The 15,998-nt window shown below is 40.4% G+C and overlaps 2 protein-coding genes across 3 annotated transcripts in view; both read left to right on the top strand.

The window, feature by feature from the left end:
* Positions 1-15,998, top strand: part of ALKBH1 (alkB homolog 1, histone H2A dioxygenase) — a 188,583-nt gene that overhangs the window by 114,075 nt on the left and 58,510 nt on the right. The window lies entirely within an intron of this gene.
* SNW1 (SNW domain containing 1) overlaps positions 1-15,998 on the top strand; it is a 43,731-nt gene that overhangs the window by 12,093 nt on the left and 15,640 nt on the right. For both annotated transcript variants that reach the window (XM_028851722.2, XM_028851721.2), the window contains exons 4-8: positions 9,820-9,915; positions 9,997-10,103; positions 11,805-11,909; positions 12,852-12,921; positions 13,872-13,937. In XM_028851722.2, coding sequence (XP_028707555.1) covers positions 9,820-9,915; positions 9,997-10,103; positions 11,805-11,909; positions 12,852-12,921; positions 13,872-13,937 — 444 coding nt within the window. The remainder of the gene's footprint in view (positions 1-9,819; positions 9,916-9,996; positions 10,104-11,804; positions 11,910-12,851; positions 12,922-13,871; positions 13,938-15,998) is intronic.

Here is a 15,998-nt window from a genome sequence, read left to right as displayed (position 1 = left end):
AGGAACCTTACCTACTAGTTAATCTCAACAGTTCTTCACCTCTCCTCTTCTAATGGCTCTTTCCTGTTAGCATTTGAATGTGCTTGTTTTTCTTGTCATTTGTTTGTTTATTCTTTTTTAGATTGTAGTACCATGGCACCCTCATAGCTCATTGCAACCTTGAACTCTTGAGCTCAGGCGATCATCCTACCTCAGCCTCCTGAGTAGCTGGGACTACAGGCACGCACCACCATGCCCAGCTAATTTTTTTATTTTTAATGGAGAAGAGGGCTCACTATTTTGCCCAGGCTGGTCGTGAACTCCTGGGCTAAAACAATCCTCCCTCCTTAGCCTCCCAAAGCACTGGGATTATAGGTGTGAGCCACCATACCTGGCCTTTGTTTTCTGCTTTATTTTTGCTTCATAACAACCACCTCAGTAAAGCCATAACTTTGCTAAACAAATGATCATGGCTTTAATTTAATTTTATTTTTTTGAGATTGGATCTTCCTCTGTCTCCCAAGCTAGAGTACAGTGGTGAGATCATGGCTTGCTGCAGCCTTGACCTCCAGGGCTCAAGTGATCCTCTCACCTCTGCCTCCCAAGTAACTGGGACTACAAGCACACACCACCACACCTGGCTACTACTTTTTTTTTTTTTTTTGGAGACGGAGTCTTGCTCTGTATCCCAAGTAGCTGGTACTATAGGCGCCCACCACCATGCCCAGCTAATTTTTTGTATTTGTAGTAGAGATGGGGTTTCACTGTTAGCCAGGATGGTCTCAATCTCCTGACCTTGTGATCCACCCACCTTGGCCTCCCAAAGTGCTGAGATTATAGGCGTGAGACTGCCTGGCCTTTCTTATCTTTTGAAAGATAGGCTTTTCCCTGAGTACCTACTCTCAGTGTTCCCTCTAGCTACCACCTAATTTTCTTCACTTTTTTCAGACTTCTTTCAGGAGTTGTTTTTGCCCTATTCTTCACTTTCCTTTCAGTCTTCAAGTCACTACAAAATGGCCTCACCTAAACCAGTTTGATGAGGTGCTCCCTGGCAAAGGTCTCTTAACACATTTTTTTACAGCCCATTCTCTTTATATATATATTTTTTCTTTTAATCATTCTGTGACTCTAACCAAAAAACACAGCACATTCTCTTTAACTAATGTAATTTGTTTGCCACTCATATGCTGATAGACTGTTCAGTCTGTGTCCAGCCCAGTATTCTCTGCTGCGCTGTAGGTCCTTATATCTTACTGTCTACAAGGGCAAGTGTATCTGCATTTCCCTAAAGTGCTACTTAATCAAATCCAAACTTAAATACATAATTTTCCATTTAATCTACCTGCTATTTCTCTAACTCAGTAAATGGTAGTGGTATTTTCATAATTGTTTATGCTGAAAGCCTGGGAGTCATTTTTTCTTACTATCATATTGATTAAAAAAAATTATACAAATAGGCCAGATGCAGTGACTCACGCCTCTAACCCCAGCACTTTGGGAGGCTGAGGCGGGTGGATCACCAGGTCAGGAGATCGAGACCATCCTGTCTAACACGGCGAAACCCGGTCTCTACTAAAAATACAAAAAATTAGCCAGGCGTGGTGGCAGGCACCTGTAGTCGCAGGTACTTGGGAGGCTGAGGCAGGAGAATGGCATGAACCCAGGAGGCAGAGCTTGCAGTGAGCTGAGATGGAACGACTGCACTCCAGCCTGGGTGACAGAGCAAGACTCTGTCTCAAAAAAAAAAATTATGCAAATAATATATTATGATAAAAGATACCATAAGTATATGTCACAAGTATATGCAGTCCTGCTCACTTTTCTCCTATTTTACTTCCCAGAGGTAATTGCTGTTAACTACAGTGATGCATATAAGTCCACATTTTCGTTATGGATTTAGATATTTATATCCTCATTTTACGTATACATACACACTTAGAAACTTTTGTTTACATGAATGGGATTCTAATGCCCATAACTTCCTTTGACTTGGTTTGTTTTGTTTTGTTTTGTTTTGTTGCTTAACATATTTGACAATTTTTATTAGTACATATAGGTCTACTTCATTTTTTTTTTTTTTATTAATCTGTATAGGATTCCATCATGTGGTTATCTGCTAGTTTTGTTAAGCATTGGTGGTTTTTAGCTTTATAGACAAATATATTCAAGATCCACATACAAACATCTTGTCAAACATGATTATTTGTTTAAAATAAATTCTTAGATGTGGACTTACTGGCTCAAAGGCTATTCAAATTTCACATGTGACACATACTGCCCATATGTTCTCTCTGCTTAGCAATCATTCTGGTTCTTGTTTCCCTCAGACCTTCCATCTATTTAGTCTCTGTAAACTATCGTATTTTCTTAACACTTCTCAAGTATATTCCCCTCTCTACTACTTAGTTCAGGCCGTTTTCATTTCTTGCTTGATTTACTGCAGCCTGGAACCATCTCGTTGCCATTTTTCTTGCTGGCGTGAACAAACAAATTCACCCATGTCTGTTTCTTTCTCTCTCATCATGTATATACACATACACGCAAGTGTGCACAATTAAAATCTTTCTATGGCTTCCATGGGTAAGGACTAAGCTGCTGTGGCATGCTTGACCCCTTACTCACTTTTCTGGCCTAGCTTCAACTCTCATCAGAATACTGAAATCCAGAAATAAACAGTTCAGTTTTAGCCATTCTGTTTGTTTTCACTATAAAATAAATACTATTATATGTGTTCTTGTTTGTTTTCGAGACACAGTCTTGCTCTGTCACCCAGGCTGGAGTGCAATGGCGCAATAACGGCTCACTGCAGCCTTGAACTCCTGAGCTCAAGTGATCCTTCCACCCAAGCCTTCTGAGTAGTTGGAACTACAGGTGCACACCACCACACCTGGCTAATTTTTGTATTTTTTGTAGTGACAGGGTTTCACCTTGTTGCCCAGACTGGTCTCAAACTCCTAAGCTCAAATGATCTGCCTGCTTTGGCCTCCCACAGTGTTGGGATTACAGTTGTGCACCACTGCACCCAGCCAAGGTGGTTAAGAAGAAAAAAACTTTTTTTCTGAGACCGAATCTCGCTTTGTCACCCAGACTGGCGTACAGTAGGGCAATCTCAGCTCACTGTGACCTCAGCCTGTCCGGCTCAAGCAGTTCTTCTGCCTCAGCCTTCTGAGTAGCTGGGATTACAGGCACTTGCCACCAGGCCCAGCTCATTTTTGTATTTTTAGTAGAGATGAGTTTCGCCATGTTGGTTAGGCTGGTCTTGAACTCCTGACCTCAAGCAATCCACCTGCTTCAGCCTCCCAAAGTGCTGGGATTACAGACGTGAGACACTATGCCCAACCAAGAAGAAAAAATGTTCAGGCATTCCCTATAAATATTTGCCATGAGGAACTACTTGTAGCTCCCATAATATGACACATTCTCTCTTGAGACTTCCCATGGATATTCTTTTTCCTAGAAAATTCTACCCTTATTCATTCTCTGACTTAATTCTATTGCTTTCCGTTCTCAACTCATTCTTCAGTATTCCAGGGTGTTGTCTTGGACCTTCCCTGGCTAGACTGAGTGTCCCTCTTCTCTACTCCCAATGTTTATCATAACAGTCATCACCTTTTGTTGTAATTGTATGTTCACTCATAATCTATATCATTTGACTATAATGTTTTTAAGGGTAGGGGTTATATATTTGTATTTCCCTCTTTGGTGCCTTACTGCCTGAAAGTTTGACACATAAGGCATCCACCAGTGTTGGTTCAGCAAATAATAGTGGTTTTCATTGTATAACACAAAACCGTTTCTCCTGAAGCCAGTGAGGAAGTGTAGTCCACTCCTGCAAAAGGAAAATTAGGCCCCTATACATGGAGAACATATACTGGAAATGTACCCTATATCATGGAGGCCTTCACTTCACTTCAGTTGCCTTTGTTTTGGTGCATCTCTCCTTGGGGGTAATCACTCTTCTTTATTGGTATGTGCTACCTCTCCAGTCCCATTTGGTAGCAAAAAGCAACATCTAAGGGCAACAATTTGGCATTGGCAGGTTGTGTTATTTTGAATGAAATACAGCTTTGGTCCATTTTGTATTATATTTCAAGACTAGAAACCAAGAGTTTTATCTGATTTCTAGGGAATGATGTTTAAATCACTGTCTGTATTGGTGATTATTTTGTATTCGAAATAGAGTAGAACTGTTCAGACTGAACTATTTATTTTTGGAGTTTAGTATCTTGGCCAAATAAGGTCTCCAAAGCATTATTCCTTTTTTTTTTTCTTTCTTTCTTTTTTTTTTTAAATTTATTTGTTTGTGTTTTTTTTTTTTTGAGATGGAGTCTTGCTGTGTTGCCCAGGCTGGAGTACAATGGTGCAATCTTGGCTCACTGCAACCTCTGCCTCCCAGGTTTAAGTGATTCTCCTGCCTCACCATCCCACATAGCTGGGATTACAGGCGCATACCACCACGCCCAGCAAATTTTTTTGTATTTTTAGTAGAGAGAGGGTTTCACCATGTTGGCTGGGCTGGTCTTGAACTCTTAACCTCAGGTGATCCACTCACCTTGGCCTCCCAAAGTGTTGGAGTTACAGGCATGAGCCACTATACTCGGCCAGATCATTCCTTTTGTCTATAATGCAGCCACTAGAACCCCAAACTGGGACCACTTTCAGGTTTATATCTTTTTGTTTGTTTGTTTTCTAGAAGTGGATAGATTCATGCATGAAGTTTGGAATGCATTGAATAATTCAACATTAATTGAGTAATTATTACACGCCATTGGCATTGGGGGAGCACTTGATTGTTTGGGACCGTCTTTAGCATTGTACAGTGTTTAGCATAAGTGGCACTACCTATAAATCCTAGTGGTGTCCCCATCCTACCCCCATTGTCTTAACTAGAAACACCTCACACATTTACAAAGGCACTGGGAGAGAGGAGTTAGAGGTGGCAGTGATGCCCTGTTTGACAATCACTGATTTTCCTGTTTTAGAAGAAATAGAAATGAGCTGCATAATATATAAAATAGGATTTAAAAAATTTGTTATTCCTGAGACTGAACAGATTATTGGATTTCTGAATTTGGACCAAGATTTCTGATTTACTTCCAAGAGGTCTGGTATTCTTCAGAAACCAGGGAGTTCTCACTGAAATATTAACAGTGAATGAGAAAGAATGGAAAATGCTAGGTGGTAGGTATACGAGGTGAGAAGAATCAGTGAGGATTCTAAGATATAATATTCTAGGACAAGTCTAAGGCAATTGATCTCTCTACATGGGAAATGAGTACTGTGTATACGACTTATTAGTAATGCAAAATTGGGAATGAAAAAGTTTTTTTAGTGTAAAGCTTGATACAACCAAATGCTTTTTTTTCCTAATTATGATTTGAGTGATAAATCTTTTTTTTTTTTTGAAATGGAGTTTTGCTCTTGTTGCCCAGGCTGGGGTGCAATGGCCTGATCTCGGCTCACCACAACCTCCACCTCCTGGGTTCAGGTGATTCTCCTGCCTCAGCCTCCCGAGTAGCTGGGATTACAGGCCTGCACCACCACGCCTGACTAATTTTGTATTTTTGGTAGAGACGGGGTTTCTCCATGTTGGTCAGGCTGGTCTCCAATTCCCGACCTCAGGTGATCCGCCCACCTTGGCCTCCCAGAGTCCTGGGATTACAGGTGTGAGCCACTGCACCCGGCCAAGTGATAAATCTTGAAATAAAGGGCTTGGTGTATGTATTTTTCCTTCTGAAATAGTTATGTAAGAAATATTACATACAGGACAAGTGCATTGGCTCATGCCTGTAATCCCTGGACTTTGGGAAGCTCGAGGTGGGAGGATCATTTGAGGCCAGGAGTTTGAGACTAGCCTGGGCAATATAATGAAACCTTGTCTCTTAAAGAAAAGAAATGTTACATACTATACCCAAAAGAATGCCTTCAACGTATTACCCCTAAAAAACTGTAACAACTTTAAACTGACCCCATGATAAATTATATGTTGTTTGTATGATTTCACACAGTAGCTAAGCTAGATAGCGTTTTCTTTCTACCTCACATAGTGAATGTTTTGACAGGCTTATCCTTTTAGTCTAGTTATTTGCCTGTTTTCTGTAATATCTGTTTTACAGATGAGTTACTACTTTATCTTGTTCACAAAGCTTATTTGTGCTTCTGATACCTTCAAGAGTATATTGTATTTTTCAGATAATGCTCCCCAGCCCATTTGCCTCCTGGAATGTACTCAGTTTCCTCAGCACATTTAATTCTCAGACTATAAAACTTGGGGTTTCGGCCAGGTGCCGTGCCTCACGCCTGTAATCCCAGCACTTTGGGAGGCTGAGGCGGGTGGATCGCCTGAGGTCAGGAGTTCGAGACCAGCCTGGCCAACATGGCGAAACCCCATCTCTACTAAAAATACAAAAATTAGCCGGACATAGTGGCATGCGCCTGTAATCCCAGAAACTTGGTAGGCTGAGGCAAGAGAATGGCTTTAATCCGGGAGGCGGAGGTTGCAGTGAGCCGAGGTCACGCCATTGCACTCCAGCCTGGGCAACAAAAGCAAGACTTTGTCTCAAAAGAAAAAAAAAATTGGAGGCCGGGCGCAGTGGCTCAAGCCTGTAATCCCAGCACTTTGAGAGGCCGAGACGGGCAGATCACGAGGTCAGGAGATCGAGACCATCCTGGCTAACCCGGTGAAACCCTGTCTCTACTAAAAAATACAAAAAATTAGCTGGGCAAGGTGGTGGGCGCCTGTAGTCCCAGCTAGTCGGGAGTCTGAGGCAGGAGAATGGCGTAAACTCGGGAGGCAGAGCTTGCAGCGAGCTGAGATCCGGCCACTGCACTCCAGGCTGGGGTGAACAAGACTCTGTCTCAAAAAAAAAAACAAAAGAAAAGAAAAAAATTGGGGGTGGGTTTTATAATTAATTACTACGGAGGAACCTTGCTCTTCAGATGTCCTTCACTGAGCCTTGTGAGATGCTAGAATCTTATTGATGTTCATTTGAAGGGTTATTAACTTTGGAATGCCCAAATAAGGAGCAGCAAATGACTCTTGTATGCTAAATTAGTATTGACACTTTATGTTGAACACACATGACTAGCAGGGAACCATTTACTTAGAATCCTTTGCTTATAACGATTGCTGTGGAGAAGTGATAAACTCTTCATGATTAACTCTTCATAGAATTGGTATTTTTTTCTAGTATTGTTATGTAATTTTCAGCTTATGGTTGTATAGGTTTTTCCATGCTGAGAGGAAATAAGACTTTTGAGGCAGTTAGTAGCTGTATGATCTTAATGTACTGAGCCTCACTCTTTTCAGTAGAGTGAGCTTTTATGGTCCCTTCCAAAATCAACACTTTTAGAGTATGGTGACACTAATAACTCACATATCAGTAGTACATGTTTTTTGCTAAATCATCTTAGGCTTTCTTACCTGCTCCCTCTTCTCATTCCTGAGAAAAACAAGCTGGAGATTTTAGTGTATAGCCGTGAGATAGTTTTTTCTGGGAAATCAGTAGCTTATAGAAAGTTCTATAGGGCCTAAAATATAAACTTATTTATTTATTCATTCATCTATCCATTCTTTAAAATAGAGTTGGATCTTGCCGTGTTGCCCTGGCTGGTCTCAAATTCCTGGGCTCAAGCTATCCTCCAACCTTGGCCTTCCAAAATGCTGTGATTCACTGTTCCCGGGCGTGAGTCACTGTTCCCGGCCAATAAACACCTTTAGCGTGTAACAGAATATCTCTAAAATTCATTTATTTATTCACTTGTACAAAAAATATTGATCAAATATAGGACCAGTCATTATTATAAGCACAGGAGAGACTTTTTTTTTTTTTTTTTTTGAGATAGAGTTTTGCTCTTGTTGCTCAGGCTGGAGTGCAATGGCATGATCTCGGCTCACAGCAACCTCCGCCTCCTGGGTTCAAGCGATTCTCCTGCCTCAGCCTCCCATGTAGCTGGGATTACAGGCACCCACCACCATGCCCAGCTAATTTTGCCATTTTTAGGAGAGACAGGGTTTCACCATGTTGTTCAGGCTGGTCTTGAAATCCTGACCTCAGGTAATCCACCCGCTTTGGCTTCCCAAAGTGCTGGGATTACAGGTGTGAGCCCCCGCGCCCAGCCCTGTTTTTATTGTTTTAATAGGGGAGACAGATAATAAACAAGTAGATAATTTCATGCTGTGAACAGTCTTGATCAAGGTAAACAGTGCTATGGAGCAAATGGTTAGGTCGGGAGGGGTTGCTACCAAGGCAATCAGAAGCCGCCTCGGTAAAGGAGGACCTTCTTTGATCTGAGACGGACAGATTGAGAGCTTACTTGAAGAATGATAAACAGAACTCTGTAAAGGCCTGGAATTGGGGAAAAGTATGTTATGTTCAAGAAACAGAAGGTGAGCTAGTGTGACTGAAGCATAATTAGTGAGAAAGTGAGAGTTGTAAGGGGAGATTGAAGGCATAGGCAAAGTCAGGTCAAGTTGCATAAACCATAAAGTGGCTCACACTTTTTTGCTCTGTTGTTTGGAGTAGAAAATTAGAAATAGCATGCATTTCCTTTAAATTGTTTTAAAGAATAATGTATGATAAACTTATTAATGTAAGACTTTGGCAGTGGTAAACAATTCTACAAAAAATAATTTGTTGAAAATCTCAAGTGCCTATTAATTTCATTTTCTTTGATATTCATAAGTTGTCCTTTCTTTTTATGTACCTCAAAGAATTTCTGATGAAAGCATTAAAGGTAGAATGCCTATTATTTATTGAATTTTCTGTATCTCTCTTTTTTTTTTTTTTTTTGAGGCGGTTTCTTCCCCTGTCACCCAGGCTGGAGTGCAGTGGTACACTCTTGGCTCACTGCAAGCTCCACCTCCCGGGTTAAAGCCAGTCTCCTGCCTCAGCCTCCCGAGTAGCTGGGACTACAGGCACCTGCCACCACGCCTGGCTAATTTTTTGTATTTTTAGTAGAGACCCGGTTTCACCATGTTAGCTAGGATGGTTTCGATCTCCTGACCTCATGATCCACCCGCCTCAGCCTCCCAAAGTGTTGGGATTACAGGCATGAGCCACCGCATCGGCTCCTCTGTATCTCTTTTTTACTTTAAAATATGCCACGTAACTTTTTATGAAAATATTTAAGAAGTATAGATGGACCTGAAAGTAACCAATATTCTGTTTGTTAAGAGCCTGCCACATCAGTGTCAGCGTAATAGAAACAATGTTGGGCCTAGTAGAAGTCATGTAACAGGCCTCAATTGGATAATGGATATAAAATAAGTTGTATATATAGAATATATTTTTCTTTTACTTTTTTTTTTCTTTTTTCATGGAAGAAAGCGTTCTGGGTTTTTTAACTATGGCACTTGTTTATTTTCTTAGTCTATAAATAGAGTTGATGGCAAAAAAGAGAAGCATTATAAGTAGGATGAGGTCAATAAAATTTTCCAGGCCCAGTGAATTTGGAAATTATTTGGTAACCTGACTTAAATTCTGATGAGTTTGTAATCCAAGATAATGGTGCTATAGGTAATTTATATTATCATTAATTTCAAGTTCTAGTGATCATCGATGCACGATTTTATTGGCATGGTTTATTTGGATACTGACTTGATTAGAAGATCTCAAATAATTTAAATGGATGAGGTCAAGGGAAAATTATTGACTTACAGCCAAGGTAGCAATTTGTGTATATATTTTAAACTTCCTTGGTTTTAAAATCTAAAAGATAATGTCTGAGTGTCCTAAATTTTTAAGTGTGCTGAGAGAACATGTTGGCATCTGAAATGGCTAATGAGGTTTCTTTTCATTGTTTGCTTTTCTTAAGCCTGCTTGTGTTTGAACATTTTAGGTCATTTATAGCAAATATACTGACCTGGTTCCAAAGGAAGTTATGAATGCAGATGATCCAGACCTACAAAGGCCCGATGAAGAAGCTATTAAAGAGGTAACTGGGAATTGATATATTCGATGACTGTTTACATCCTGATTAACTTCCAGACTCTCAATGTGACATTTCCTATTTCAGATAACAGAAAAGACAAGAGTAGCCTTAGAAAAATCTGTATCACAGAAGGTCGCCGCAGCCATGCCAGTTCGGGCAGCTGACAAACTGGCTCCTGCTCAGTATATCCGGTATGAATCATGCCTAGAAGACTTAGTTTCATTTTGAACTTGATTCAGCTTGGGGGTTCATGGTATTCTTTCACTAACCCACTTAGCAACCATTATGAATGCATTGTTTTGAATAATGACTTGAAGCCTGTGTACTCTCTTTGCAGACAGCTGAAAGCAGAATTTTTTAAGGTGTCCACTTTGGTTTTTGTTTGTTTTCTGAGATAAGGTCTCTCCGTTGCCCAGGCTGGAGTACAGTGACACCAACATGGCTCACTGCAGCCCCCACCTCCTGGGCTCAAGTGATCCTCCTGCCTTGATGCCACCATGCCTGGCTAATATTTTAATTTTTTGTGGAGACAGAGTCTTGTTGTGATGCTCAGACTGTTCTCGAACTCCTGGGCTCAAGCAGTCCTCCTGCCTTGTCATCCCAAAGTGCTGAGATTACAGACTTGAGCCACTACACTTGGCCTCTTTCTATGCTTTTTTTTTTTTTGAGACAGAGTCTTGCTCTGTTGCCCCAGCTGGAGTGCAGTGGTGTGATCTTGGCTCACTGTAACCTCTGCTTCCCAAGAGAGTCTTCTGCCTCAGCCTCCCGAGTAGCTGAGATTACAGGTGCCCACCACCATACCTGGCTAATTTTTGTATTTTTTTTTAGTAGAGACAGGGTTTCACCATGTTGGCCAGGCTGGTCTCGAACTTCTGACCTCAAATAATCCATCGTCCTCAACCTCCCAAAGTGCCGGGATTATAGGCGTGAGCCACTGTGCCCAGCCTATGCTCTTTTCTTTCTTTCATTTTTTTTTTTTGAGATGGAGTTTTGCTCTGTCACGCAGTCTCACTCTTTCACGCAGGCTAGAATGCAATGGCACGATCTTGGTTCACTGTAACCTCTGCTTCCTGGGTTCAAGCGATTCTCCTGCCTCAGCCTCCTGAGTAGCTGGGATTACAGGCTTGCACCACCATGCTTAGCTAATTTTTGTATTTTTAGTAGAGACAGGGTTTCACCACGTTGGCCAGGCTGGTCTCAAACTCCTGACCTCAGATGATCCGCCCACCTCGCCCTCGCAAAGTGCTGGGATTGCAGGCATGAGCCACCCGGCCTGGCCCTATGCTATTTTCAAATTATATTTTTTATTTTTAGAAATTAACAATTACTTGTGGTATATGACCTAAATCACAATTATTATTTATAGGTAATAGATATCTTTATAATACTTCTAAATTTTGAGACGTTTCACTTGACTAAAGCTGCATAGAGAGATGAATTACATACAGATATTAAGGGAAAATTCAGAGTTGGTAGGGCTTCTGTCATTATTTTTTCTCTGTTTTATAACCTATGATTAATCAAAAACTGCTAACTGTAAGTTGCCTGCTGGGATTATTATGAGTATTTTTTCCTCAGATGCAGGCATACCAAATAGGTACTATTTTCTAGACTGCTTGTCTGTGAAACTGAACTCTGCACCTTCCATGTTGGAAAACATATGAGGATGGGTTATTTGCAAACTAATACCACTCAAGTTTTTTACTGTAACTCGTAATTTATGTTCTTTTATCCCTCTTGCTGTCTGCTTTGTCTAAATATTGTGTTAATTTTCTGTTAATACTTTGCGAAAGGAATTGAAAATGTAGTCCAGCTTAAGATTGTAATAGAAGGAAAATACCTACTGAAAGCTTGAACTAATTACACCTTTAGTTTTTATCTGCTTTCTTCAGATATACACCATCTCAGCAAGGAGTGGCATTCAACTCTGGAGCTAAACAGAGGGTTATTCGGATGGTAGAAATGCAGAAAGATCCAATGGAGCCTCCAAGGTTCAAGTAAGTAAAAAGGAATAGGCTACTAATACACACAATAACATGGATGAATCTCAAAACGATTATGCTGAGTGAAAGAAGCCAGATGAAAACAAGTACATACAGTATGATTCCATTTATATAAAACTCCAGGAAATGCAAACTAACCTGTAGTTACAGAAGGATCGGTGGTTGCCTCTGGGGAAGGAGGTAGGGACAGAGAGGAGATGAGAGGGACAAGAGGAATAGGCAAGGGGCAAGCAGAAACTTTTGGGGATGATAGACATGTTCACTATCTTGCTTGTGATGATGATTTCACAGGTGCATATTTGTGTCAAAATTTAATCAAATTATATACTTTAAATATGTATAGCTAATAAATGTCAATTATCTCAATAAACTTGCCTTTTTTTTTTTTTTGAGACAGAGTCTTACTCTGTCACCCAGGCTAGAGTGCAGTGGCGCCATGTCAGCTCACTGCAAGCTCCGCCTCCTGGGTTCATGCCATTCTCCTGCCTTGGCTTCCCGAATAGCTGGGACTACAGGCACCTGTCACCACGCCCAGCTAATTTTTTGTATTTTTAGTAGAGACGGGGTTTCACCGTGTTAGCCAGGATGGTCTCGATCTCCTGACCTCAGGCGATCTGCCCACCTCGGCCTCCCTAAGTGCTGTAATTACAGGTGTGAGCCACCGCACCCAGCCTCAAGCTGCTTTTTAAAATGGAAAAAAAGTATATTACTCTGCAAAATGACAGTAATGTTGTGGAGGTGGGGTGAGTAACGATTTCAAAGTTGGCCAAGTTTTATTCATTTTAGAAGTGGAGTGGTAAGTGTATATCATTATACAATCTCTGTTTTTGTCTATGTTTGAAACTTTTATGCAAGAAAAAGGAGGGGAGACTTGGTATGATGACTAAAAGGGAGGAAACTATATCACTGTGTGGTTGTGTTTGATTTATACTTCAGGATTAATAAGAAAATTCCCCGGGGACCACCTTCTCCTCCTGCACCTGTCATGCATTCTCCTAGCCGAAAGGTATTCTTTGCTGTAGTCCACAATCTTTTTTTCTACTTATGGTTATTAATTTTATAGATAACTTCCCTATGCCTGTACAGGTGCATGTCACCACATTGACTTGTAGTTTCTTTTTTTATTTTTCAAGATGAAGTTTCAAGAATGCTTATGAGAATGTATATAACATGTTAGCTATACGTTTTGTTATTAGTAACCCAAACCCTACTTTTAATGGAATGGACAGGGTCTGCTGTTTCAGTTAAAGGATGTTATTGGAAATGAATATATGGGTTTATTAGGTCCCTGATAATTTGAGTGACTTTTTAAGATATATTTTATTAATCAAAAGAACAATTTTTCATCCAAAAGAAGTCACATTGGCCAGGCATGGTGGCTCACGCCTGTAATCCCAGCACTTTGGGAGGCCGAGGCGGACGGATCACCTGAGGTCAGGAGCTCAAGACCAGCCTGACCAACATGGAGAAACCCCGTCTCTACTTAAAAAAAAAAAAAAAAAAAAAAAGTTAGCCGGGCGTGGTGGCGCATGCCTATAATCCCAGCTACTTGGGAGGCTGAGGCAGGAGAATCACTTGAACCCAGGAGGTGGAGGTTGTGGTGAGCTGAGATCACACCATTGCACTCCAGCCTGGGCAACAAAAGCGAAACTCCGTCTCAATAAAATAAAAAAGAAAAAAGAAGTCGCATCGCTTTAAATATGGAAAAATACTAGCCAACATTTGTAACTGTCAAGAATAATTTCTAGATTATTTTCCATTTTTCCCAGTAGTTCAAAGTTATTACTAGAATTATATGGTAAACTAGTGCTAGCAAACAAATGGACTGTTGGCCTTTTACTATGTCTGTGCATATGTCAGTGTATATGGAGCTATCTTTGGAGATAAAGATTATACTTAAGATTTACTTTGTAGACTATAAATCTAAACCTGTCTCTTCTTTCACTCTTCTCTCAGATGACTGTAAAGGAACAACAAGAGTGGAAGATTCCTCCTTGTATTTCTAACTGGAAAAATGCAAAGGTAATTAAGTTGTCAAATCAGTCTCTGTTAGTATTATAACCTACTGGAAAATACCAATAAAACAACTACAGCCTGCGTAACTGTAGTTGAAACAACACATGGCTTAACTGAGTATTTTCAAAAAGGAATGCCCAATTTGGTGACTTTTTTAATGTAATAGAAATGTTAGTGTGCCAGGCACATGAATACCGTGTCAGTTCTTTTTTTTTTCTTTTTTTTTTGAGATGGAGTCTCACTTTGTCACTAGGCTGGAGTACAGTGGCATGATCTCAGCTCACTGCAACCTCCGCCTCCCAGGTTGCAGCGATTGCCTTGCCCCAGCCTCCTGAGTAACTGGGACTACAGGCGCATGCCACCACGCCCGGCTAATTTTTTGTATTTTAGTAGAAATGGAGTTTCACCCTGTTGGCCAGATGGTCTTGATCTCCTGACCTTGTGATCCGCTGGCCTTGGCCAACCAAAGGGCTGGGATTGCAGGTGTGAGCCACCGCATCTGGCCCCATATCAGTTCTTTTAGTGAATTGTAGCTAGCAGAAACATAGAGAAGGAATAAGTATAATAAAGTGCCATATAAATACAAGATGGTATTTAGAAAACTCAAATTTATGTCTAAAAATTGTTTCCAAAAGAAAGTAAACTGGTGTAAAAGATTATATGACAAGAACAGAGTAAATGTTTGCATACTTTAAGTGCTTTTATATTCAACTACTTGGCTCTGTAGTAGTGAAGGCTTAAGCTATATGTCTCTAATAATCGCCAAAGTTTCTAGGAGTTGTTAAGAATCTGTTGATTGTGGGATAGGTTCCCTAATTACTCTTTCCTCTTCCCTGAATCATAGTTCATGGTTTTACTTTTGATGGATAAAGAAGGCCATTTCAGGTTTCTTAAGAGAATTTATGTACTCACCCTAAACAAAGAGGTTGTTGACTGGTCTGATTCGAGTTCATGAATATTATGTAACTGGATGGTATCTTGAGCTGGTTCTGTAACGCTTCATTTTTATGAGACCATGGACTTAAAGGTCAACATTTGAGAGACTAGTCAGGTATCTGGAAAATAAAACTAAGCCTGAAAGTTACATAGATATTCAAGTATAGTTCTTGAGTTATTGAAATGGGATGCAAAGTTTTAGAATGTAGAATGTCAGTGGTTTAGCAAACGGTTTTTTTCTTTTTTCTTTTTCTTTTCTTTTCTTTTTTTTTTTTTTTTTTTTTTGAGACAGGGTCTCGCTCTGTTGCCCAGGCTGGAGTACAGTGGTATGATCATGGCTCACTGCAGCCTAAACCTCCCACACTCAGGCATTCCTCCCACCTCAGCCTCCCAAGTAGTTGGGACCACAAGTGTGCCCCACCGTACCTGGCTACTTTTTTGTATTTTTGGTAGAGACAGGGTTTCACCATGTTGCCAGGCTGGTCTTGAACTCCTGGGCTCAAGCAGTCTACCTGCCTTGGCCTCCCAAAGTGTTGGGATTACAGGCTTGAGCTACTGCACCCAGCCTTTTTTTTTCTATTTACTAAAACTTCAGGGTTCTAAGAATATAACAGATCATTAAGAGAGTACAGCAGATTTAACTTCCTATAGATGCTAAGATTATAGTGATTTATTCTGCCTTTGTTTGACTGTTACATTTATTTGAGGAGCAACTGTTGAACTGTTTGACACTGATTTCCTTTTATTAAAATCCACAATTATCAGCACAAGTATCTATTTTTCCAGAGGTTGGGTTCTGAAATCCTACTGTCTGAGTTTAAATCCTAGTCCTCCACTTATTTTAACGGTATGACCTTGGGGATGTTACCAAAGCATCAGTGAAATGGACACAATGTTAGAAGCTTTATAGAGTTATTATGAAGGTTAAATGAGACCATAGATGTGTTTGATCTTCTGCATAAAGCACTCATTGATAGCTGCTGTTATTTTGCGTCGTTGTGAAGAAAGATATAAGGAAAAAGAACCCCAGTTAAGTTTAAGTGGGTCCTAAAATGTGGGCATATTTTAATTTAATTTTAGCCAGGCTTGATGGCTCGTGCCTGTAATCCCAGCACTTTGGGAGGCTAAGGG

The sequence above is a fragment of the Macaca mulatta genome, chromosome 7 (assembly GCF_049350105.2).
Source record: "Macaca mulatta isolate MMU2019108-1 chromosome 7, T2T-MMU8v2.0, whole genome shotgun sequence".
In the NCBI taxonomy this organism is placed as follows: domain Eukaryota; kingdom Metazoa; phylum Chordata; class Mammalia; order Primates; family Cercopithecidae; genus Macaca; species Macaca mulatta.
Note: the sequence above shows the minus strand (reverse complement) of the source record. Positions and strands in the feature narration are given on the sequence as shown.